The sequence below is a fragment of the Sinohyriopsis cumingii genome, chromosome 15 (genome assembly GCF_028554795.1).
Source record: "Sinohyriopsis cumingii isolate HCF-2022 chromosome 15, ASM2855479v2, whole genome shotgun sequence".
In the NCBI taxonomy this organism is placed as follows: Eukaryota; Metazoa; Mollusca; class Bivalvia; order Unionida; family Unionidae; genus Sinohyriopsis; species Sinohyriopsis cumingii.
In genome coordinates this window covers 56,096,769-56,124,522 of record NC_142975.1, presented here as the reverse complement: position 1 = coordinate 56,124,522, position 27,754 = coordinate 56,096,769, and the positions used below count along the sequence as shown (strand labels likewise).

Below are 27,754 nucleotides of genomic sequence, written 5' to 3'. Positions count from 1 at the left end.
TTCTCTTGACCTCTTAAATCTGTTAATCAGTCTATATACTCATGTACTTATCTGTCATTCCATGTATTGATCTGTCCTTACATGTAATTATATGTCCTTGCATGTAATTATATGTCCTTGCATGTACTGATCTGTCCTTACATGCAATTATCAGTCCTTACATCATGTATGATCTCTCCTTGCATGCATTGATTTCTCCTTACAGATATTGATCTATCTTTACATGTATTGGTCTGTCATTAAATGTACTAATCTGTCCTTATATGCACTAATCTGTCCTTATATGTACTGCTCTGTCCTTATATATACTAATTTTGTACTGATCTTTCCTTATATGCATTAATCAGTTGTTATCTGTACTGATCAGTCCTTACATTTACTGATTTGTTCTTATATGTACTAATCTGTCCTTATATGTACTGATCTGTCCTTAAGTGTACTAATCTGTCATTATATGTACTGATCTGTCCTTACATATACTAATCTGTCCTTATATGTACTAATCTGTCCTTATATGTACTAATCTGTCTTTATATGTACTGATCTGTCCTTACATATACTAATCTGTCCTTATACGTACTGATCTGTCCTTACATGTCATGTTTTTTCCTCCTATTAGTTCCAAATTTTTAACCTGGATACTTTCAATGACTATCAGAAGAAGTATGTATAAATGCAAAAATGTTATAAGATTATATAAAGTGGACTTGTCAATAAAACGGTAATACCTCATAAAGTGGACTTGTCAATAAAACATTAACACCTCATAAAGTGGACTTGTCAATAAAACAGTAATACCTCATAAAGTGGACTTGTCAACACAACATTAATACCTCATAAAGTGGACTTGTCAATAAAACAGAAATACCTCATAAAGTAGACTTGTCAATAAAACAGTAATACCTCATAAAGTGGACTTGTCAATAAAACAGAAATACCTCATAAAGTGGACTTGTCAATAAAACAGTAATACCTCATAAAGTGGACTTGTCAATAAAACAGTAATACCTCATAAAGTGGACTTGTCAATAAAACAGTAATACCTCATAAAGTGGACTTGTCAATAAAACATTAATACCTCATAAAGTGGACTTCTGACAGACAAAAAAAAATATTTTTTGGGAGCAGAAGCATCTCAAGATGAAATGCCAATAAATGAGTGATCAAGCATCATTCACTTACTGAATCCATGCATACAGCAGATGCATTATGAATTTTCCTCCATGTAAAATATCAATTACATCATTATTTTATTATTGCTTACAGGCAGGATAATTTACAACAATTACATAATAATAATGGAAAATATTGTATTTTTGGACAATACTTACTATCATGCACATACTGCATAAAATGTTTTTTCCAAATGGTTTTAATTGTTTACCAAATGATGGGCCCAGTACAAATTTCCACTAGCTAACAACACACATTCAGCTGTTCACTTAAAAACAGCATTAAATAATTGTGTCATATCAACTCCCATAGCTTAATCACCTGGCCATCTTGGAATGTGAAATGTTAAAAGACGGACATGTCTGTTTACAACATATTCCAAATGGCAGTTGAAATTTTAAAAACCCAGAAAAGCAAAGGACTTTCAGTGGTAAAATAATGTCATTTTTTGCAAGCCGGGAATGAATTTATACCACTTAAACTCTATCATTTTAATCAATAATAATAATAATAATAATAATAATAATAATAATAATGATAATAATGATAATAATAATAATAATAATAATAATAATAATAATGATTTATCAATAAATGGTGCCACAATTAGTTTTGTGGAAATAACTTACCTTGTGGCCCTCAATTATTTACAATGGAGTATCAATGTTTGTAGAATCAGTCATTTTGTTCTGCTCTTTATTAAAGAAAAATATGCAAAAGCAATGGATTTCTGCATAAGAATGAAAAATGAAAAACAAATTCAATGTTAAAACAATGAAAAATTTCCACTTATTCTTTTTCCTACGGGAAGGTAAGCTAATAAACTTGATTTTTATACTTTACTCTCCATTTATATCATGCAAAGTGTTACATTTCCTGAATCATTAGAAAAATCAAGCATTATAAAAATGACATACACATATGCATATGTATATACAGATATACACATGCACAAATACAAACTATACACATACACACATACAATCTATAATTATTTACACAGAGGCATACATATATACAAGAGGTAGAGAGAGCATATAAATCAACTTGCAGACAGACAGATGGACAGACTGCTAAAATCCTTACTTCCTTCTGCTGAATACACAAGAGCAATGGAGGAGTTTGGCCCAGCACCAAAAGTATTAAAGGCAGCAACCATGACCTCATATTCAAGATAATAATTTTGTTCTCCCACGATATGTGAATATTCTCCCATGTTGCCATACAAAGTAGCCTGTAAAATATTAGCAAGAATTTTTCTGGAAAAGTTTTTGGATGTTAGTGTTTTATGTGTTTACCAAATCAGCAATGTCCACAAATGAAACGCATTTTGTTACACAATCAAGCTAAATTTAGTCAGTAAGATGAATAGAATTATCATGTATCAGCCATTTAAGTAAAAATATTTGAATTTCAGGTGCTGCAGAATCACAAATCTTCACGTGTCTTATGTTTGGAACTTTTACAAAATGATGAATAAAAACTGTATTTAGTGACTGATATAAAATGTATGTACAAGAATTATATTTAGAGACTGATATAAAATGCATCTACAAAAATTGTATTTAGTGACTGATATGAAATTTGTGTACAAAAATTTTGTGACTGATTTAAAATGTCTGTACAAGAATTGTATTTACAGAGTGATATAAAATGTATCTACAAAAATTGTATTTATTAACTGATATAAAATGTGTGTACAAAAATTGTATTTAGTAACTGGTAAAACATATACAGTATGTATGAAAATTGTATTCAGTGACTGATATCAAATTTATATATAAAAATTGTATTAAGCAACTGATGTAAAATTTATGTACAAAAATTGTATTTAGTGACTAGTACAAAACATATAAAAAAAATTTTAGTGACTGGTACAAAATGTATGTGCAAACATTTTATTTAGTGACTGGTTCAAGATGTATGTACAAAAATTGTATTTAGCAACTGATATAAAATGTGTGTAAAAATATTGTATTTAATGACTAGTTCAATATGTATGTACAAAATTGCAATCAGTAACTTATATAAATTTTATGTATAAAAATTGTATTTAGTAACTGTTACAACATATTTGTCTAAAAATTGTATTTAATAACTGATATAAATTGTACAGATACAAAATGTATTTACAAGAATTGTTTTTAGCGATTATGTAAGACTAATGATGATATAAGAAATCATAAACAAAATGGTCCTTACTAAGAAAAAAAATTAAATTTGTATAAAATTCTGATCAATATAACTATAGTTTGCTTAGCATGTGCTTCAGTTATGATTTTAATGCCATTTTCTTTTATTCCAATTTGTCTTATATATTCTTCATTTGTCAAACTTTTTTACTTAGCAATAAAATATTGATTTTACGGTTTATGTCCTCACCTAGTTCATGACATCATAAGTTAATGATCTTTTATCATACCTGCCAGATCATGTATCATGCATAAAACAGGTTTTTCACTCCCATACCCTTTCCTCCAATTCTGATGTCTTTCTAAAAGCTTAATTGCAAATAAATGTTTTTGAAAAAAGAAACTTTATATCCATAACTTATAGCCTGAATAAGAATGAAATAGTAACTTGTTAAAATGCAATTATTTTCATAGTTGAAATGGTAAAATTAACAGTGTAGAAGTGGGATTCATGTTTGAAGGCACTTGTTGCAAGTCGGAGAATGAGGAGTTTTCTGTGAAGTGATCAAAGAAAGCAGTCAGAAAAACTAAATTTCAAAACTTCTGGATAACAGAGTCTGACTTAATGACCAGCTTCAAATTTTTTATAAATATTAGTCATTCTGGTGTTACTAATCTTGATTGTGATTTTCATTAAGTTCAGGGTCAGCATTTTTTGTTAATTTCTAGGAAAAAAACATAGGATCAATGCCTGACTGTATTATAAATGGGTTGACAGTTATCAGGGTGCAAGTTACTGAGGTTGTGGTGTATGTGTTATGGTTCTGCATATCAGGGTGCAAGCTACTGAAGTTGTGGTGTATGTGGAATGGTTCTGCATATCAGGGTGCAAGTTATTGAGGTTGTGGTGTACGTGGAATGGTTCTACATATCAGGGTGCATGTTATTGAGGTTGTGGTGTATGTGGAATGGTTATGCATATCAGGGTGCATGTTATTGAGGTTGTGGTGTATGTGGAATTGTTCTACATATCAGGGTGCATTGTCAGTTACTGAGGTTGTGGTGTACATGGAATGGTTCTACATATCAGGGTGCATGTTATTGAGGTTGTGGTGTATGTGGAATGGTTCTACATATCAGGGTGCATGTTATTGAGGTTGTGGTGTATGTGGAATGGTTCTACATATCAGGGTGCATGTTATTGAGGTTGTGGTGTATGTGGAATGGTTCTACATATCAGGGTGCATGTTATTGAGGTTGTGGTGTATGTGGAATGGTTCTACATATCAGGATGCATTGTCAGTTACTGAGGTTGTGGTGTACATGGAATGGTTCTGCATATCAGGGTACATGTTACTGAGGTTGTGGTGTATGTGGAATGGCTACATAGTTTGACTGAGCACACATTTTTTTCTGAAACACTTGAGGAAAGATTCTGAACCCCTTCCCTCATGCCCCAAGAAACACTTGCACACAATTAACTGTATGGATGTATGATTCCTGTTTGCACCTTTCACCCATGCTACAGAAAACACATGCACAGTTAACTGCATGTACGATTCCTGTATACACCTCCCCCACTCCAGCAAACACCTGTACAGTTAACTGTATGTATGTATGATTCCAGTATACAGCTTCCCCCCACACTCCAGCAAACACCTGTACATATGTATGTATGATTCCTGTATACACCTTTCCCACCTGCTCCAGCAAACACCTGTACAGTTAATCCCTGTTTAAACTCTTCCCTCATGCTCAGTGAAACAGTGCATGCAGGTAACTGTGTGTGATCCCTCTATAGCTAGTTTAAGAGAAACAGTGTGTGTGTGATTTGGATTGTTAACGTACATTTAAAAAATTTCAGTCATAGAAAAGAAATGCTTTATATTCAATTGTCACAAATGACTTCACTAATTTCTGCCAATTGCTTTTTAAAATATATTTTCTTCTTCATTCTCAGTGAAACAGAGTCCTTCTTCTCCCCCCCCCCATTTAAGTCATAATAATCAGGGTCAGTATATTACATGGTAGGAATAGCTGTGGAGTATGACTCTCAGGGGAAAGTTATTGAAAATCAACACAGTCAAAGGTTTCACTGCATCCTAATTTGTTATTTGCATGAGAAACATTTGCAAGGATCAATAGGGGTTGTTTTTATGTAAACCTTAATAACTTTTAATTACCTTCTGCCACACGACATTTGTATAATTTTCTTTGAGTCTAAAGTACACATTGTAACCAATCCCAGGACCACACTGCTCAGATATGTCCAGGGGCTGCAATGACAGTATAATACAGGTGTGATCATTTCATATGAAATAACTTTATACATGTAATATAATCAAGGAGTGATCATTTCATATGAAATGACAAAGGACAATCTAGGAGTGAAATTTTATATGAAATAACATAACAGGAAAATCTAGGAGTGATCATTTCATATGAAATAACAGTACAGAATAATCTAGGAGTAATCATTTCATACAAACAAATTTCTGAAATGGGTTGAATACTATTCATGTTTCCTTAATGAACAAAATATCAACATGAATAGTGTGAACATCACAAAATATGTCTAAATGAGCCAAATATCAATGTAAATGCAGTGAACATCACAAAATATGTCTCAATGAGCAAAATATCAACATAAATGCAATGAACTTCACAAAATATGTCTAAATGAGCCAAATATCAATGTAAATGCAGTGAACATCACAAAATATGTCTAAATGAGCAAAGTATCAACATAAATGCAGTGAACATCACAAAATATGTCTAAATGAGCCAAATATCAATGTAAATGCAGTGAACATCACAAAATATTTCTAAATGGGCAAAATATCAACATGAGTGCAGTGAACATCACAATACACTGTATATGTCTAAATGAGCAAAATATCAACAGTGTTGTTGTTGTTGTTGTGGGGTTTAACGCCATTTTTCAGCACACGATAGGCTATACATGGCAGCCAGTATTAATAGTGGAGGAAGAACCTGGGAAAACCCCGGAAAGAACCACCAACCCACGAGAAGCTACTGGCAAGCTATCTCACATACCCACATTGGCTGAATCTTAGACTCGAACCGCTGCAGACAGAGGTGAGATGGCAGTGATCCGTAACGAAGAGCGCTTTAGACCACTCGGCCACTCGGGGCCCCATATCAACAGTGAACATCACAATATATGTCTGCTCAGTATTCCATAGCCATCTTTATAGTATTTTGACTTAACCTTTGACCACTTGACCCAAAAATGAATTGGCCTTGACCCCAAGTGAAAGTCATTCACAAAGTTTCCTCCAAGTTTATTATGAAGAACCTGACTATGCTAATGTGCAGATACTATTTTCACCTTATAGTAGCAGTGACCTTGACTTTTGACCCTCACATCAAAAGGCTATCTTCCTTGCCCAAAGTGCATGCAATTTGGTAACTATACAGGGCTGAGAACTCTCATCATTGAGTAGAAACCACATTTCTTCTATTAGTCACAGTAACGCTAATCTTTGACCTTTTAACCCCAAAATCGACAGAATTATGCCATATCCCAGCTTTCCAGTGGGTGTATAAAACATATGCCAGCTGTTTGTAAATGTAAAATGTGATATATGCACATGTATAAATAAAGTTCTACTCCAGATAAGAAAATATGCTGATATTTTCAGGATGGCTCAACTATATCAGAAATATTTTTTTAAACAGTCTTTTATTTGGCAAGCAATTGTCCCAAACAGATAATGAAAAAGCCTTTCACTTTTCAGCAAGCATCCATGTTATTGAATCACATATTTTCTATCTGGTTTTATCAGTGATGATCAGTTTTCTCCACAATTTGCAATTATCTGAATCCCTGCTAAATTGAATCCCTGCTAAACTGAATCCCTGCTAAATTGAATCCCTGCTAAACTGAATCCCTGCTAAATTGAATCCCTGCTAAACTGAATCCCTGCTAAACTGAATCCCTGCTAAACTGAATCACTGCTAAATTGAATCCCTGCTAAACTGAATCACTGCTAAACTGAATCCCTGCTAAACTGAATCACCACCACACCCATTAAAGAATGAGCAAATGAAGATCATGCAGACAATTTGCCACAAGATTTACAGCTCCACTCCAGTTTTGTATTGTGCATGTTAAACTTTCAAAAAGCATTTTATCTATGAGACTGTGCTATTTTAAGCATGCGATTTACAATTCAATTAAATATTAGTAAGGAAAAATATCTTTTTTTCACTCAGTCTCCGATAAGCAAATCATCAATATTATGATTATAACTATTATGAATTTAACAAAAGTGAGAGATGGGATCAGCAAGAAAGAAGTCACAAGTGTTGTCATCATCTGCAGACATTATATATATATTCTACTTAATTTTGTTGTAATTAACTCTTCTCTGTATGCACAGCATCATTTAATATTGAAACGGTCAAAGGTCAAAACATGCAAAAATTCTGTCATAAATTTATAAGACCTTGTGAATGAAAGAATACATGAATGAAAGTGATAGCATGAGGGTTATGATGTATTCAAGCTGGAATTAGTTAATTAATTCAAATTTAAAACTTTGATATATGAAATAGAGAAAAGAAAATTTATCTCATGAAATGCTGTTCTTGGATATTCCCACTACCAACACACAAATCTGATGAAATTATATGGGAAAAAAGGCACACATGATAACAAACAAAAAACTTTAGAGTGCCCAACTCACCAAATATTGTTTCACAGCAATGCACTGGTAGCTTTATATACTTGTGCAAAATAAACTGCATTTACAATAAATATGTATGAATACAACTTCAATAGTAATGAATACAGGTCAATATCAGGATAGTTATGGCAGAATGTCATGTGATATGAATATGGCTGTACACTAATTAAACAATGCTAATGATGGTTACCTCCCATGTAATGGTCAGGGTCCCAACACTGCCACCACCACCTGACACAGCACGAGGGGCAAGTATTGGCTTTGTCTGGGGAAATTTTACGATGTCTGAAAAATGAAAGTAGTTCTTTAGTCATTTTATTTATAAACACAAAATTCTTGCAAATCTGAAATATTACCAATGGTGCTTTCTGCCATTATTTAAATATACATGATATAAGCAGCAAATTCAAAGTGAAATAAAATAGAAAACAAGAAACTGCAGATAACAAGGAGAACAACAGCAACAAAATAATAATAAAATAATAATAATAAATAATAATAATAATAATAATTCTTTTTCCTGATACAAGTAGTATGATTTGTAATTTCCAAATGCAATGCAGAGAAAGTGCACATGTCAAATTAATAATAATAATAATAATAATAATAATAATAATAATAATAATAATGTTGTTGTTGTTGTTATTATTATTATTATTATTATTATTATAACACTTGCCATTATTACTAACTGTATGAGTATTTATACTTTTAACAAGAGTCCCTCAATGGGATTATTGCTCTACTGGCCAAAATGTATTTACAGTAGTTTACAAGGAGTCTTGGTTTCCCTCTTTTATTCTGTTTAAACTGCTGAGTACTGCAACCACCTCATACATTCTTGTGTAGTTTAAACAAGAAATACTTTGTAACTAATTTTTTTAAAAATATGTATCAGTTGACATGTTTACAAGGCAAGTACATCCTGAATAGAACATTATGGAACTCAACCAAAGAATTGTCAAGATATACATACTTGCTAGGTTTGATAAAAATCCATAATTCATAAATTAATCTTTTCTCCAATACTCATATTAATGAACTGGCATAATTCCAGGACTTTATATATATACATCCCCAAAGGTGACCTGAATAAAATCCATGCATACATGTTTGTGCTATTACGCTTATTAGCCATCAAAAATTAAAACACAAATCAAGGCCTTTGACCTTGACATCAATGTTGTAGTGCACACCATCAACTGCTTTACTGAAAAATTACTAAATGCAAAGTCTAGTCCAGTTTGACTTGCATATGTAGAGGTCACTGTGTTTATAAGCTAAATGAAAACCAAAAATGCAAGCTGTGATGTTCAACTTGACCCACAGATCAAGTAGGTTATCTTTTCAAATTCATTCACTGTAACTCAAACATGATGGTCAGTCAGACCTGCAACCTTTTAATTCAGGAGCAGTTGCATATTGCAAAAGTGCTTTCGTGAAGATCCCATGTTGGCAACTTTGGTTGCCATGTTGGTGGTCAGATCAGCATCCAATGTCAGTGCCACCTATTTCTTGAGTAGGAGTAGTGCTAGCAAGATGTTTTTTGTACATGTGCACTATGGTTGCCATGTTGGTGGTCAGAAACCCCAAGTTTATACCAGCCTCTTTTCATCAGGAGTTCTCGTAAGATTTGTTTCAAGATGGTCACCACTGAGATGAAGCTGAATGTCAGATTAGCCTAATTTTCATTTAGGACCAACTATCATAAGAAGTCCTTTAAAGAAAACCCCATACTAACAGGACCAACTATCATAAGAAGTCCTTTAAAGAAAACCCCATACTAACAGGACCAACTATCATAAGAAGTCTTTAAAAGAAAACCCCATACTAACAGGACCAACTATCATAAGAAGTCCTTTAAAGAAAACCCCATACTAACAGGACCAACTATCATAAGAAGTCCTTTAAAGAAAACCCCATACTAACAGGACCAACTATCATAAGAAGTCCTTTAAAGAAAACCCCATACTAACAGGACCAACTATCATAAGAAGTCTTTAAAAGAAAACCCCATACTAACAGGACCAACTATCATAAGAAGTCTTTTAAAGAAAACCCCATACTAACAGGACCAACTATCACAAGAAGTATTTTAAAGAAAACCCCATACTAACAGGACCAACTATCGTAAGAAGTCCTTTAAAGAAAACCCCATACTAACAGGACCAACTATCGTAAGAAGTCTTTTAAAGAAAACCCCATACTAACAGGACCAACTATCGTAAGAAGTCCTTTAAAGAAAACCCCATACTAACAGGACCAACTATCATAAGAAGTCTTTAAAAGAAAACCCCATACTAACAGGACCAACTATCGTAAGAAGTCCTTTAAAGAAAACCCCATACTAACAGGACCAACTATCATAAGAAGTCTTTTAAAGAAAACCCCATACTAACAGGACCAACTATCATAAGAAGTCTTTTAAAGAAAACCCCATACTAACAGGACCAACTATCGTAAGAAGTCCTTTAAAGAAAACCCCATACTAACAGGACCAACTATCATAAGAAGTCTTTTAAAGAAAACCCCATACTAACAGGACCAACTATCATAAGAAGTCTTTTAAAGAAAACCCCATACTAACAGGACCAACTATCATAAGAAGTCTTTAAAAGAAAACCCCATACTAACAGGACCAACTATCATAAGAAGTCTTTTAAAGAAAACCCCATACTAACAGGACCAACTATCATAAGAAGTCTTTTAAAGAAAACCCCATACTAACAGGACCAACTATCATAAGAAGTCTTTTAAAGAAAACCCCATACTAACAGGACCAACTATCATAAGAAGTCTTTTAAAGAAAACCCCATATTGACAAGACCATCATAAGAAAGGAGAGCAATAAAAAAACTTTTGAGGAAGCAACCGTGGTGGACATCATGGAATTAAGACTGGCATCATTTCCATTTAGGACATAATACATATATTTGTAAGTCTTTCAGTGAAAACCCAATGTCAATATGACTTTTGGTTTAAAAGCAGTTGTAATAACAAGACTGTCAAGAAGATACTGAAGGTCAGAATACAAAGTTTGTGTTAAGGACCATCTCCATATTAGAAAAAGTCTTTTACAGAAAACCCTATCTCAATAAGACCATTCTACAGAAACCCTATCTCAACAAGACCATTCTACAGAAAACCCTATCTCAACAAGACATATTCTACAGAAAACCCTATCTCAGTAAGACCATTCTACAGAAAACCTTATCTCAACAAGACCATTCTACAGAAAACCCTATCTCAATAAGACCATTCTAAAGAAAACCCTATCTAAATAAGACCATTCTACAGAAAACCCTATGTCAATAAGACCATTCTACAGAAAACCCTATCTCAATAAGACCATTTTACAGAAAATGCTATCTCAATAAGACCATTCTACAGAAAACCTTATCTCAACAAGTCTACAGAAAACCCTATCTCAATAAGACCATTCTAAAGAAAACCCTATCTCAATAAGACCATTCTACAGAAAACCCTATCTCAATAAGACCATTCTACAGAAAACCCTATCTCAATAAGACCATTCTACAGAAAACCCTATCTCAACAAGACCATTCTACAGAAAACCCTATCTAAATAAGACTATTCTTAAGAAAACCATATCTTAATAAGACCATTCAGTCAGGGAGTGTAGCTATAACAAAATGTTAACAATGGACACCACATCATTCATGATGAGCACCATTTTTATTCTAAACAATTCCATATTATATGAAATTTTTCATAAGAGGGCCCTGGGTGGTGGAATGGTCCAAGGCACTCACCTTCAAAGATCATTTGGGTTCATGTCTCAACTCAACTGTATCTGTTCAGGAGTAAAGTAGAACCTATAAAGATTAACCATCCCTTGTGGGGAAAAAATGATGGTCTTTCAAAACAGGTGGTCTCTCATTATAGATCATAACATGATATAATCACTCTGTGCTTTGAAAATCTGCTAACATAAAATAGGTGGTCCCTCATAGCAGTGGTCTTTCAAGACAGGTTTTACTATGGTAGCAGTAACAAAAGTCACAAGCTGGATGCCACACTGGATGTCTGAGATGCACTATCTTCATTTAAGACCAGCTAGGGAATAGGATGAAAGCTTCCAAAAATTCTTTACTTTCCTTCAAGCAAGAATTACAATAACAAAGAGATGCTAACAGACAGAATGATGGATGACTGATGCATGACCACCACTAGTTGCTTTTTTTTCACTCAGTATAACTATAAATTGTTTGCACTAAAAGGCTCAACAATACACAACACTAATAGATAACGTCCATTTTCAGCCATTTCAGGACAGAAATTTATTATAATTATATTCAGCTGTTTGGATATTTATTGGCTTCCCTCTCTCTTTTACCTGTATGGGGTCTGAGCTTGGCAAAATTTAATGAATCACCTCAACTCATCCAAATGACTGGCTATAAGATCACTTTATATTTCAATTGACATTGAAAATTAGAGGGCATAAAATAAGAATGATGTAAAGAGTATATGCGTTCTTACTTGAACCACGACTAGGTGGACCTGTCCCATACGAATTTATTGCCAGGACCCTAAAGGAGTATCCAGTGTTAGGAATCAGCATCCCTACTGGATAGCTCCTCTGGTCTTTTCTTAATCCACTTCCTTGCTGCAAGGTCTCAACAGCTGGTATTTCTACAATAATAAAGCTATAATAATAAAAATAATAATAATAATAATAATAATAGTGAAAATGATAATAATAGTGGTGCTGCCAAATGCTTTGTTTAACCTGCAGATCACTTATGAATGGATTATAATTTTAAAACTAGAGGAATGGCAAGCAATTTGCTAATGTAAAGATGTCCCAATTTCTCCCACCATACCCATGAGTGATGGAAATGAGTCTATGGAAAAAATAAGAACATAGCCCTTCTGAAAAACTACAGTGACTGGTGAACATGCCTATCTTCTGATTATGGCCATATTTTCATACAAATCCATATTGTAAGGATTCTTTATTATTTTCCCAATTTCATTTTATGCTGGGCCCCTGAAATGACCATTCTTTGTCATCTCTGGTACAAGGAAATTCCCTTGATAATGCCCATTGGGTACCAAGAAATGACCGAGGTTTTATAAGTTGTGTTCGCATTATTACATAAAGTTGCAAGTCAAAGAGAGTGATGACTCCGAAAAAATTTGCAGGAACACTGACACTGATCATAACAAGTTCCAAGTTTCAAAGTATGATCCATTAAAACCTGTAAGAGTTACTTCATACACAAGACTGCCTTCATTTGAACACTGACACTGATCATAACAAGTTCCAAGTTTCCAAGTATGATCCATTAAAACCTGTAAGAGTTACTTCATACACAAGACTGCCTTCATTTGAACACTGAAAAGGCCAATACCTCTTTTAAAAATTGAGAGAACAAAGTCATTTGTCGAAATGTCCAGCTTCAAGTTATGACCATAATATTTACTATGATTCATAGCATTATCCAACAAAACCCATTGTGCTAACAAGACTGAGTCATAAAATGTATTAAGCTACAAGACAAGAAAGGGCAATAACTCCTAACAAAAATTGTAGGAGCACAGTGATTTGTTGAAATGTGCATTTTCAAGTGACAAAATAATATCTACCTAATTTCATACCAATTTATCAAAACCTGCATGCCAAGACGCACTAATCAAATTGTGTTGAACTCAACGATGGTGGGACGGACATGAGGATTACTTTATATCTGTCTTACACAAAATTACAACAATTGTAACAGTAACAGCTACGTGATGATGATGATGATGATGATGATGATGATGATGATGATAATGACAATGACTATTTTTAAAAAAATAGATATAACTCACTATTACAACATAATTAAATGAAAATAAATGACATAGTTCAAGTCCATAAGGAAAATATAAGCAATGTGCATACCAAATCAAAAGTTAAACATGTTACTGATGCATTCAGTATAAGTCACCATGACCTAATTTTTAATGTAGATATAAAACACATTACGAGGCATCTCTTGATCAAGTTCTTCAGTTCTACCTTACACAGTGTCTAAGGATTACCCATAAAATTGAACCAAAACTACAAAAGGTCAATTATGTAGGTCATAATGATATGAATCAGGTGTTAGGGTGCCATACTCATTGACATGCATACACTCAGTTTCTTAAATATCATATCAGTATAAGAACTTGAACAGAGGGTCTAACCAGACTCAACAAAATGAGAAATAACAGTTACAGTGACTTTGAGGAACAAATACTGCATTCATTGGTAGAACTTGCACATAATGTATAATAAAACCAAGTTCATAAGAAGATTTAATATTTACAATTTAATTCCTAAAATATGAGTAAATATGCTAGAAAATTATTATAAAAACTAAGTACATTCCTACATTTTATGTTATCAAGTTTAATGAATAATTTTAAAGTAAGCGCCAATGGAGAGATGGACAAAATGATAGAAAGGAAAATCTTATTGTAGGCTCCTCACCTTAAAGACATTATTCAAATGTAATTTTAATTGTAATTATGGTACTTATATCCATTAAAATCTTTCCAATTTGCAAACTAAGGGTTTTTAAAGGCTCAGTTGTTTCTGTGGTGGACAAAGTCCTAGAGTAAATTACCAGCTTGAGATGGTTACCTTGCCAGCACTGGAATTGAGGAATGAACCTGAGACCTCAGAGGCATACAGCCAGCGCATTACCACTGGATATCTAGTATCACTAAAAGTCAGCAAAATACTACATCTCACTTGTTCCACCAGGGCATATTGTGAATACCTAGCAATGCACAACAGCAAGAAGTGCTTCCATGTGACCTACTTTTCAAAGGTTTGAATATATTAGTCAAAACATGAATCTCCAATGCATGAAATTCAAGACCTGTGCCAATTATGGCCATCACAGCAGTAATCTTGAAAATCTTATCACTACTCCTAAATGGAAAGGTATATCAACACTGGGATTCACACGAGTATGATGTCTAGATGGTACTAACTGAAGCTGGAGCAAGTCTGATATCTAGTTTGGCCTCCATGGCAGCCATCTTGAAATCTTGATATTAATACAGTGAAATGGAAAATCATATCAACATGGTTTTCACCAGTAGACCAATTATGATATCTGGTTGGTCCTCAATGAAAATGGTGTTTGATGTCATGGGATGGGGTTTTCATCAGAAGACTTCATATGATGTCTTGTTTGCTCCAAGTGAAGAAGTTGCAGCCCAAACATAAAATATGTTGACCACAGTGGCCAGAATGAAAATCTTGTTAATGAATGATGATATGAATATTGGGTTTCCGCTAAGAGACTTCTTATGATATCAGTTTGGTCCACACACACAAAAAATTGCCAATCTGACCTTCAACAGAGCCATCATAATAGCTATCTTGTTATTGTCACTCCTGAATGGAAAAGTCATATCATAATGGTTGTTTTCATTGGAAGACTTCTTCTGCTGTCCAGAGGTCATAGTTAAGAATTGTTACAATCTCATACATGTGCCAATTATGGCCATCACAGCAGTCATCTTGAAAATCTTATCACTACTTTAAATGGAAAGTTATATCACATGAGTATGATGTCTAGATGGTACTAAATAAAGTTGGAGCAAGTCTGATATCCAGTCTGGCCTCCATGTGACCTACTTTTTAAAGGTGTGAATATATTAGTCAAAACATAAATCTACAATGCATGAAATGCAGGACACTCTGATCTACATTTTGGACATGCCATGTATCATGAGTATAAAAAACACTTGTAACAGTCTGAGTTTTTAAGTCTTTACAGTAACTGACGAAGGTTTGCGAAACACTGTAATCAAAGACATATAAGACCACCAGAATTATTACATTACACAACTGATTTTTCATATTCAGCAAGTGCATTTTTCAAATAGGAAGAAAATGAGTTACAAATAAAAATACAATGGTTGCTGGAACTATCAGTTGTTATGGTACATACAATGTGTACAGGTATATCTGACCTGCTGATGATTCTGATGGACACATTGCTAATTTCACACGATAAGGAGAAGAAGTTTATAGATTTGGGGTGTTTAAATATTTGATTACCAGAGATGATATTTAATAGATCTCATCAATCCTTATAGAAAATACTGGGCTTCATTTGATCCATCACATGTAGTTTTTGTAGGTCACTGCCAGTGCTGTTTATAATTCACTAAGCATGCGCAAGGTAGGTCCAGTATAGTACATCCGTAAGGAGAGCAATATGAGTTAACGAATTGCAGTTCAGAACTGGATTTTGGATAAATTTTCAATAAAGTATTTTCCCCTGATGATAATTTCAACAAATATATCTCTTTAGTTGGAAATAATAATTATTTTTGCATAGATTTATAGTCTCAAGACTAGTTTGGATTTTCCAACAATTTTCCAACTTCTCCAACATCCAATATCTTTTCAACAGTATTCCACTTTCAACGGTTTTACAGTAAATTTCCATCTATATGATATTTAAGGGTCAGGGAAAATTTTGAATTGGGAGCCAGGAAGCCAGGAAGCCAGAATGCCAGTGTGCAAGCAAGGCAGCAAGAGACCATCCAAAGCCCAAATTCGTTGGATATGTACAGCAGCAAGTAACAGCCAGGTTTAAGAGTCAATATAGCAAGACATGGGTGTCTACTTTAATTTATTTGAGTTACTAATATCATTTATTTAATATTTATTTTGCAATTATTTTAAATGCATACAAAAAAATTTTAGTAAAAGAAATTTAAAGATACACATAGCTAATGCTGTAATTTCAGTAATTAAAGTAGAACTTAAATTTCTCTTATTATTCTAAAATAAAAATTTCTTTACTTCTAATATTTCATCTTGGATCCATGTTCTTCTTCTTAAGAGAATCTTATATAGGTATGATATATATATATATATATATATATATATATATATATATATATATATATATATATATATATATATATATATATATATATATATATACACACTTGTTCTTTAAGAAGATTTGCTTGCAACTCCCAGTTGAATAAAAATAAAAAAGTTCACCTTGATGTCAGGATACATTGTAGTTAGAAAACTGTATGATCATTGGTGACGTTTTCTCACCACATATCGCCCCATTCTGATTAGTCATATGTGGTCATTGAATGAGCCCAATTTCTCTTCACGTATGCTAATATCAATTGTACATGGTCATTGAATGAGCTCATTTTCTTTTCACATACTATGCTTTTACTAATATACATTGTGTGATTATCGAATGAAAATAATTATCTCCTCATATTACACCTATTAAATTCTATAAATGTATGTGTGATCATTGAATGTATATATTTACCTTCAAATATGTTTCGTAGACTGAAACTCTCGATCTGATGAACTTACATGCATTCATCAGGCAAACATAATCACCCCGATACTACAGCCTACTTCAAGTTGTCATCAATTAGGATGCTGTCTAAGGGACACAACTCTTTTCTATCAAGACAGTCAATGGACATGTTGTCTCCCTTGAACTCAAGTAAATTTTATCTACTAGAATTCTATGTGTCAAAAGTCGTTTTCTGCCCAGGAATCTTCTCAGTAGTAATCCCACCTGCTTTTTGACAGTCGGTAAGCAGTAATAAGCAAAGTAGGAGTCTAGTCACACAGATACAGAAAGTTGGTGATATTTTCCCCTGCACATTAGTGAGTGCAAGCAAGGATAAAAGTCAACTGTGTAAGAAGGATACCCAAATGTCAGACCTGATGTCAAAGTTTGCATCTTCATCATTGTTACACATTTCCATGAATCTAGGTCATGGCTGAATAAATATATTTAGTATGCATACAAAAGTCGGACTCTGTCATGCTTTTAATCCAGTTTATTGCATAAGGTGTCTTTAGCAAATAAAGTGTCGGTAGTGTCTAGGGTTGTCATACCAAAAAGAGATAGAGAAATAAAGTACCTAACAGCTAAAAACCATTACACACAGTCAGAGAAATAGAGCTAAATGTAAAAAGTTAACATAATCACTGGAGTGTAAAAGTAGGTCAAAGTGGCTCACTTGCCTGTGGTGAGTGGTTCCCCTCCATATGAGTAAACCCACTAAGTTTCATGAGTTTCTAATAAAACATGCAGAGAAACTGAATCCAAAAACTTAATATAGATGCCTGCACTGCTTCCACCATAATGCTGCCAATGCCATAGAAAAAGTGATTCCTATATCTCACCTTTGCCTCCCTGGCAAAATGGATACAATTACCTCACCTGCAGAAAGCCTCTTCCACTTTTGAGGACTGTATTCTGTGGCCCCTTCAATAATAAAGTAGGTCTCAACTGCCCCATTCATGGTCCCTATTGTCCATATGATTCTGGCAGAATGTGGGGTCACAGAAAGGGGGTCAACATAGACTCCGGCTGGTTCTCCAGGGGGCCCTATCAAGAGAAAAAGAAGGCCTGAGATTGATAACCTGGCTGACATCCTGCAAAGGATTAACCATTTTATTTTTGGGAAAGGAGGACTTATAATTTGAAAATAAAAAGAATTGTATTAATCGGCATCATAACAAAAGTGCGTAAGACAATAGTGTGCCAACATAAGCGCACCAACAAAAGCACGCCGACAACTGTGTGCAATGATAAAGAACCCGACAAATATGCGCAAGACAAAAGCGTGCATGTATACAAAGATAAGATTGAGAAGACAATAAAAAAGGTTAGACAAGAAGACAATATGCACAAGTAAATTATACGGTCTTCTTTTCAATTTAACTGTGTGGATCAACTAACTTTTTCTCATAGTATATTAATTCTAGGTAGACAAAGAAGAGGTCAGCTTTGGAACATCCAAGATCTAGTGATTGACAACCTGACACACACACATCAACAACTCAGTTGAAGCCTTGCAACGTTCATTTCAACAGATGGTAGATTGTCATCATCAATCAGTTACTCAAGCTAATCGAACTCTTTCACAAAGAACAAGATCACTACGAATTGAAATTTTAGAGATTTCATTGGGGCATCAGACAATCAGAGGCATCTAAATCAAAGTACATTCTTCTTAATCACCGTCTCCAGGATTTAGTCCCAACATATGGAACAGTACCATTAGAAGATTACTTGCAAGGAATAGCTCATAACATTAACATCTAACATTTCTACGTATGATTTATACATAAATCAAACTAGTTTTGAACAATATTCTCCTTGTTTTCAATAATTTAATAAGTCAATAATAGGTTTGTCAACATTTCACAACAAGTGTGTATAGGGCACCCGCCGTGTATAAAGTAATAAACATTCTAAGTAAATAAACCAACACTTTTTTTTAGCAAATTTATGTTTTATTTTTTTATGCATTATATTGTAAGAACATTTGTTCATATGTTCTTAGACGAGCTTATGTCTGTGCACTTATGTTCTGCGTGCATCTGTCACTGCGTGCATTTGACTGTACATTTATGTCGACACGCATTTGTCTTCCACGCTTTTGTTGGGTCACCGTATTAATCAGTTTAGCTAATTTTATTGAGTGAATTTAGAAAAGTTAAATAAATGTTTTTCTAATTTGAGTAATGGTGGCATTTTTGACTGACAAGTCAGCATCATTAGTACAAAACTGAAGTCCTGTACGCTAGGATGCTCCTTATCAAATTAGTCAAATACTATTCAGCATTTTTTCAAAAGCTGTTTAAAGTTTATCTTTTTTAGCGATAGCAGCTACACTGGCAGGTCAGTCTACATCAAAGTGTAAGTTGTTGTTTTGTTTTTGGGGCTTAACGCCATTTTTCAGCACACGATAGGCTATACATGGCGGCCAGTATTAATGGCGGAGGAAGAACCCTGGAAAACCCCGGAAAGAACCACCGACCCACGAGAAGCTACTGGCAAGCTTTTTCACATACCCACATTGGCTGCAAAGTGTAAGAGTTTGAAAACAAAACATTTTATGCAGGGATGCTTTTGATCAAATTCTGTTATTTGAGAAGTTATTTAAATGTTTCAATTTTTAGCAATGAAGTCCATAATTGATGGCTAATTGGCATCATCATTCAGGACTAAATGCTCTGTATCAAATTTGGTCTCATTAGCATTTTAAAAATAGGAGTCAGTTAAAGGTTTATCTATTTTCAGTACTGGCAACCAGAGTGGTTTTTTATCACCATCATTTGAATTTACAAAAGAAACCAAACTGAAGACCCTTCAAGCAATGATGTTTTTTTTTTTAAAAAGCAGCAGTTTACTGGGGTTTTATAAATTTTGAGTAACACTAGCCACAGTGGATTGGCATCCTTTGTACAAATTGAGACAACTTCATGCTAGAATGATATGCATATGGTCATATTCTGTAGGTATTGGAAAAGAAGCCATTTAAAGGTCTTTCTATATTTATTAATAGTAATCATGTCTGATGGCAAAAAGAACTTTCTACGAGGATGCATCTTCCCAAATTTGGTCTGATTTTTTAGTAGCTTTTAAAATGTTGTTGAATCTATTTTAATATTTTCAGTAATAATCTTTGAGATTAGGAAAAATAAGAAAATGAAAAAAAGCATTAACACAAAGAAAAAAGGGTATATGTTGAACAATGAATTGTCTCAAATTCATCATGATTCCAGCCAAGTATCATGGAAATTTATGATGGGGTTTCAGAAACATATGCCAACAAAACACTTTAAACTGTAGATGAAGAGGATCATTCTGCTGTCTGAAAAGTAACTGCTATCATCTTTCTTCCGACTAATAATGGCTCAATAAAACTTGGAATTTAAATTGAGATCAACGTGATAGTATTCTGCAAGATAAATCAAATATCTGATGTGAGAGCCTGGGGGGGAGGTGTGGGGTCTAAGCCACTTGTCTTTACAGATCGCAAACAGCTCACCTGTCTGTGTGGTTTAAAGTCTCAGACTTGGCTAGGATGGGTATGTGGGAAAGCTTGCCAGACTAGCTTCCTGTACGCTAGTGTTTCTTCCCTAGATATTTCTGGGTTCTTCTTCCACCAGATATACTAGCTGCTATGTATAGACTGTCATGTGCTGAAAAATGGTGTTAAAATCCAAAACAACAACAACATACATATATATCCAAGGACGGTTGTTAACTGTAACATGTTAGTATTGACTGACTGATGGGTGGTGTTGGCAATCCATCAATTGGTCATCGGTCCACTGGGATCAACATTATACAATTTTTGTTTGACAGTTATTAATAGAGCAATTAAAATTAAAAGCATGAAATTCTCAGACATTGCTTAAAGGAATGAGATGGAAACAGTATATAGATGCCTGACTTACCCACTACTGTAAGGAAGGCACTGTGTGTTACAGAGTGAAGGCTTGTCATGGCAGTGCATGTGTACAGCCCAGCATGAGTCAATTGTGCCTTGCGAATATACAAACCTGACAAGCCACCCTCCAATACCTGTGATGTTAAACAAACAGAGAAGAGACTTTAAAATTAAATTTATTCAATTCTGGCTTGAGAGACCACATGTGAAAACCCAAAAGAGGTAGTCTGTAACAAACAAAAAGCAGGATGTAAATGCATTTGTGAACTAAAAACCAAATCTGTATGTGAAAGACATATGACATGTATGGAACTAAAATTCATATTTATTTCCATTTTTTCAGACATAATTACATGCTTACTTTTACTTGTGGTGTAAAATTATGTCACAGCCTGAAATGTGACCACACAGCATACAAATAAGACATAATAGGGAATCAAGGTCAATTGCTTCCCCTGAATCAGAAAGCCAATGTCACTGGGAAACATGCTCTTAACAAGATGCAAAGAGAACCCCATGTCATTTATGTTAAGCATTCCTTAGCAACAAGCTCACTTTACCACTGTAACATGGGGCCCTGAGTGGCCAAATGGTCTAAAGCGCTCTCCGTTACGGATCACTGCCATCTCACCTCTGTCTGTGTGGGTTCAAGTCTCGGATTCAGCCAATGTGGGTATGTGAGAAAGCTTGCCAGTAGTTTCTTGTGGGTCGGTGGTTCTTTCCGGGGTTTTCCCGGGTTCTTCCTCCACCATTAATACTGGCCACCAAGTATAGCCTATCATGTGCTGAAAAATGGCGTTAAACCCTACAACAACAACAACAACAACCACTGTAACATGTATTTTATGGGGATAAAAGATGCTGAATTTAACCCAAGTGTCAAATACAGACATAAATTTTCAGATGAATCTAAGAATATCAAGTTCCCAGTTCCTCTCTCTCTTTTTAATTTTGAAACAAATTAACTACGTATCTTTTCTCTGATAATACTATAAGAACATGTTGTGTCTTGAATTAATTCATCAAACAGTATTTATTTTGAGACCATGTCATTTTTTAAATAAATAATTTGAGACTGTTTCTTTCTTAAATGTGCACATTCAGGTTTTAGATTATCATGTTAAGCCACAACTTCAAGAGCCTGTAAATATTTCAGACAATGTCATAACAATAAATGATACAGTAAAACCTGTATTGAGAGACCACTGCTATAAAAGACTATTTGTCTTGAGAGACCAGGTTCTCCATGCACAGATTTATTGATTATATAGTGTTATGGCCTGTCATGAGGGACCTCTTGTCTTGAGAGACCATTATGTTTTCACACCAAGGGTGGTTTTTTAAGACAGGTTCTACTGTAACAATAACCTTTATTCTCTTAACATTGGCCACTGGCCCAAATTACACTGACAATTCAAATGTGGTACATAACACATTATGATACAGTGTTATAATTTAGGCACTAATTCACTGATTTTCAATGATTTGTACCCAGAATAATAGAGTACCAATTATCCTTAATAATAGTTGGATTTAAAGCCAGGAATAGAGTACCAATCATAACTTTAATGATAACTGGATTTAATGCCAGGAATAGAATACAAATTATAACTTTAATGATAACTGGATTTAATGCCAGGAATAGAGTACCAATTATAACTTTAATGATAACTGGATTTAATGCCAGGAATAGAGTAAATTTTTTTTCATCAATAATAACTGGATTTAATGCCAGGAATAGAGTATCAATTATCATCAATGATAACTGGATTTAATGCCAAGAATAGAGTACCAATTATAACTTTAATGATAACTGGATTTAATGCCTGGAATAGAGTACCAATTATCATTAATAATAACTGGATTTAAAGCCAAGAATAGAGTACCAATTATAACTTTAATGATAACTGAATTTAATGCCAGGAATAGAGTACCAATTATAACTTTAAAGATAACTGGATTTGATAACAGGTATACCATATCAATTATCTGATTAATGCTAATTGGAATACATGCAGAATAAACAAGATAAATACTGCATGTTTCTGGAGAACACTTCTTAGTTTACATGTACAACAGTTTCTTGTAAAGTCATGTGCTAAGGGAGGTAACCAAGTGTACAGGTGCAATAAAATCATCTGCAGTTGTGACCCTGTTACATCTACACTTCAGGTTGATTCAGACCCAGTTTCTAGTGAACAAATATCATATGAAAGGCATGTACAAATTTCTCACACACCCTTCAGCTCACCCATGCCATCAAAATATAAGTTATAATTTTCTATATCTGTGTTTAACTCCATCTGCTACTTCTTCCTATTTTCTAATTTGAGCTACTGGTCATGTGCCAAGTTGCAGTCAAGGCTAATGGGAAATTCAGTAGTAGTCTATGTACATGTACGTCTATGTACATGTACATCCATGTACATGTACGTCTATGTACATGTACATGAATATACATTCCCAGATATTTTTCACACCAAACAAAAAACACATTACACAAAAAACAATGTTGTAAGGCCTACTTAAGTTGACGGTGTAGTGACACAGTTGGAAGCACTTTAAACTAAAACTAAATAATGAAATTTCTCCATATTGATTACTCACTGACTGAGGTTTTGTGGATTTAATGCCATTTTTCAGCACATGATAGGCTATGCATGGAAGAAAGTCTATTTGGTGGAGGGAGAACCCACAACACACAGGAAGATACTCACAAGCTTTCGCACATATCCACATTGACCATACCAAGACTCGAATCCATTCAGACAAATAGGACATGTAATCTCTAAAGGCTAACTCCTTAGACCATTTGGCCATACCCAGGGCCATGATTAGATCAAAAGCCATAATTAGAACCAAGGCCATGATTACACCAGATACCATGATTTGATCAAAGGCCATGATTAGACTGGAGGGCATGATTAAACCTGAGGCCATGATTAGACCAGGGGCCATGATGAGACTGGAGGGCATGATTAAACCTGAGCCCTAATTAGATCCAAGGCCATAATTCCATAATTAGATTAAAGGCCATGATTAGACTGTAGGCCATGATTAGAACTGAGGCCATTATAAGATCAAAGGCCATGATTAGACCTGAATCCATGATTAGATCAAAGGCCCTGATTAGATCCAAGGCAGCCATAATTCCATAATTAGATTAAAGGCCATGATTAGATCATGATGAGACCTGAGGCCATGATTAATCAAATTCCCTGATTAGATCCAAGGCAATACTTCCATAATTAGATTAAAGGCCATGATTAGACTAGAGACCATGATTAGAACTGAAGCCATGATTATACCTGAGGCCATGAGTAGATCAAAGGCTATGATTAGACCTGAGGCCATGAGTAGATCAAATGCCATGATTATACCTGATGCAATGTTTAGAACTGATGCCATGATTAGACCTGAGACCATGATTAGACCTGAGGTCATGATTAGAACTGAGGCCATGATTAGACCTGAGGCCATGATTAGAACTGAGGCCATGATTAGAACTAAGGTCATGATTAGACTGGAGATCATAATTAGACCAGAGATCATGATTAGAACTGGAACCATGATTAGAACTGAGGCCATGATTAGATCAAAGGCCATAATTAGACCTGAGGCCATGATTAGATCAGAGACCATGATTAGACCAGAGGCCATGATTAGACCAGAGGCCATGATTAATCCACAGACACATCAGTTTCATTCCAAAGTTGCTGTTACTACCTATGTTAATAATTTCTCACTTGGGGGAACCTAGGTGATAGCTCTAAATTCACTGGATTGGTTTGATCCAGAGAGGAGTAAAGGAATGATGTGGAGGAATGGGTATACTCTTGTCACCAAAGGGGTCCATGCAACATCTGGTGCCAGAGGGGAGTTTGTCTAATTATGTAAGTCACAAAGAGTAACTGTGGTGGCAGGTGTTTGGTGGGTATTGGTAATCAGTCACTTAAATGATATCTGATCCTGTCCAGCATGTGGAGCCAAGGCTGACTGTTCAACTTTGGCATCAAAAGAATACTAGCATGCACTAATCTTTGCTTGCCATGGTTCAGGTATGTTGAACTCTCTCTCTGTCTCTGTATATATATATATATATATATATATATATATATATATATATATATATATATATATATATATATATATATATATATATATAGGTTAACATATCAGAACCTTGACTAGTGAAGATGAGAGGGGTTATCAGGACTTTAAAAAGTTTCCAAAATTGTTTACTATATTTTTTTCAAAAAGCAATAACTAAATTGGACTTTCCTTCATTTTGTGTAATTTTTGTTTATGTTGAGCAGTGTTTTCATAATGTTCCTTTAGTACTTGCACAAAAACCAAGTCTTCACTCATATTGAAAGTCTGGATTTCCTGTGTAGATTAATAAATGGTATTGAAAGTCTGTATTTTCTGTGTTGATTAATAAATAGTATTGTAAATAGTATTGTAAATCTGATAAAAAGGGACAAAATAAAAATATATGAATCTTTGAAGAAAGTAAAATTATAAAATATAAATTTCATCTATCATATTTTACACAAAATGTTTAATTTTTCTTACTATCAATTTCATTTTTAAAATAATTTTCCCACGAATTTTGTTTAGTTCTGAATTTTAACAGCTTGATATCAAAGAAAAAGAAAATAATTCTGTATCACCATGAGATTTCTAGTTCAAAAACAAAATTTGTATATCAATCTTTAACTCAATATGAACAGAATTCTGCAAAACTAAAGCTAAATTTCAATGCAATATTGACAAGAAAGCTTATGAAAAAAGGATGAAAATCAAACATTTAAATTTGTATTATTTATAACAACAAAAATCAATAGTTCAAAAATCTGACATCGAACTACCCCCAAAATTTTAACAGAAAACGTGATACTTGATGTTTCAGAATTAATTAGTGACAAGATGATGGTGACTGGCCTTGCATAATTAATTAGTGACAGGATAAGAGGGACTGGCCTTTCTTACATCATTAATTAGTGACAGGATGAGAGGGACTGGCCTCTCTTGCAACAACATTTAATCTATTTATAACTGAGCCAATAAACCTAGCTTCAAAATAATTAGCAAACATCTCCTGAAATCAAAGAGGTTCTCAGTTAAATTTCAATGAAGAAAAGGAAATTGACTCAACCACGGTTTTCTTTGAGATGGAGGTGTACAAAATTTAATCTGATTCCAAATGGTCATTTAAAAGTTATTATATAAAGCATAATTACAGATGCAAACAGAAACCATTTCAGTTGTGGAGAGACTTCAAACTTGGTTAATTTTATTTTAAAAAAACAAAGGTTATTATTGAACTTGAAATAGGTATTCTCGATATTCAGCCTCAAAAGAAATTCTAATTACTTAAAAACTTACTTAGCAGAAACAGTTAAAGTTTATAATGAAATCGCCAACTTCTGAAATAATAACAGGCCTAAATTTTGTCAAATTTTGATGGAGAAGTGTGATGTGATTTGGATTTTTAACATAGCTTTAGCAATTTTTTAGTCATATCGTTATGATATGTGCAATGTGGCAGTTTATAGTGATGTCTAGCACTGGGGCATCATGCCCACAGACATGTATCATGATGTCCCACCCAGACACATTATCCTGACACCAGGTCGACCAGTCCTAACACTAACCTCTTAATGCTGAATGCCGAGTGAGGCAGCTGTTAGTACCATTTTTATAAGTCTTTGGTATGACATGGCCGGAGATCAAACCCATGACCTCCTGCATCTGAGACGGATGCTCTATCCACCAGGCCACCAGAGCGGTTGATGATGGAGAAAAATGAAAACATATATTCATAATTCACATTTCATAATGAAACGGCTTTGTTAAATAAAACTAAGACTTAATTTTGTTGAATACTGATGGAGAAAGATGTAATAAAACTTGATGTAAGTCTGCTTTTATATTTGCCCCATAAGAATGGTACTTTTAACCCAAGCATTAATTTAAAACCACCTTCAAAAATGAAAGGTATGTCAGGTAAACAAATAGGTTGAGCAATATTTTTTATTATTTTCTTCCTTGCTTGCTTTAACTGGAATCATACTTACTGATATGTAATGAGTATTATTTTATCCCTCAATTAACTTTAATAAAACATTGGCAAATTTTCTGGCTTAATTTTCAGTGAAATTCTTTTGTTATTTAGTCTTTAACATTTTATTAAACCTTTCCATCAAATATCAATTTTCAAGCAAGTTGAAAAGAATTCAGTTTTTTCCTTTTCCAATAAATCCATAACTTTACCATTGTATAACTATTTTCTTCATCAAAATGTATAATTTTAAACTTGTTATTTGAAGATTTCTCTAAAAGTATAATGCTTGTCATGTCCCTTTTTGTTTTTTATTTTTCAGCCCACAAGAATTTTAAATAAAACAAGTATCACTGTCAAAATGCATTTGTATTCATCACTGGATTTTTTTATATGCCTGCATATCAATAATG

General features: G+C 33.9%; 1 protein-coding gene across 1 annotated transcript in view; it reads right to left on the bottom strand.

The window, feature by feature from the left end:
• LOC149781837 (contactin-like) overlaps positions 1-27,754 on the bottom strand; it is a 104,296-nt gene that overhangs the window by 30,446 nt on the left and 46,096 nt on the right. The window contains exons 13-18 of the mRNA XM_089936025.1: positions 21,285-21,411; positions 18,253-18,420; positions 12,521-12,673; positions 8,208-8,302; positions 5,489-5,581; positions 2,260-2,407 (exon numbers count right to left, since the gene is read on the bottom strand). Of these exons, the coding sequence (XP_089792151.1) occupies positions 2,260-2,407; positions 5,489-5,581; positions 8,208-8,302; positions 12,521-12,673; positions 18,253-18,420; positions 21,285-21,411 (784 nt within the window). The remainder of the gene's footprint in view (positions 1-2,259; positions 2,408-5,488; positions 5,582-8,207; positions 8,303-12,520; positions 12,674-18,252; positions 18,421-21,284; positions 21,412-27,754) is intronic.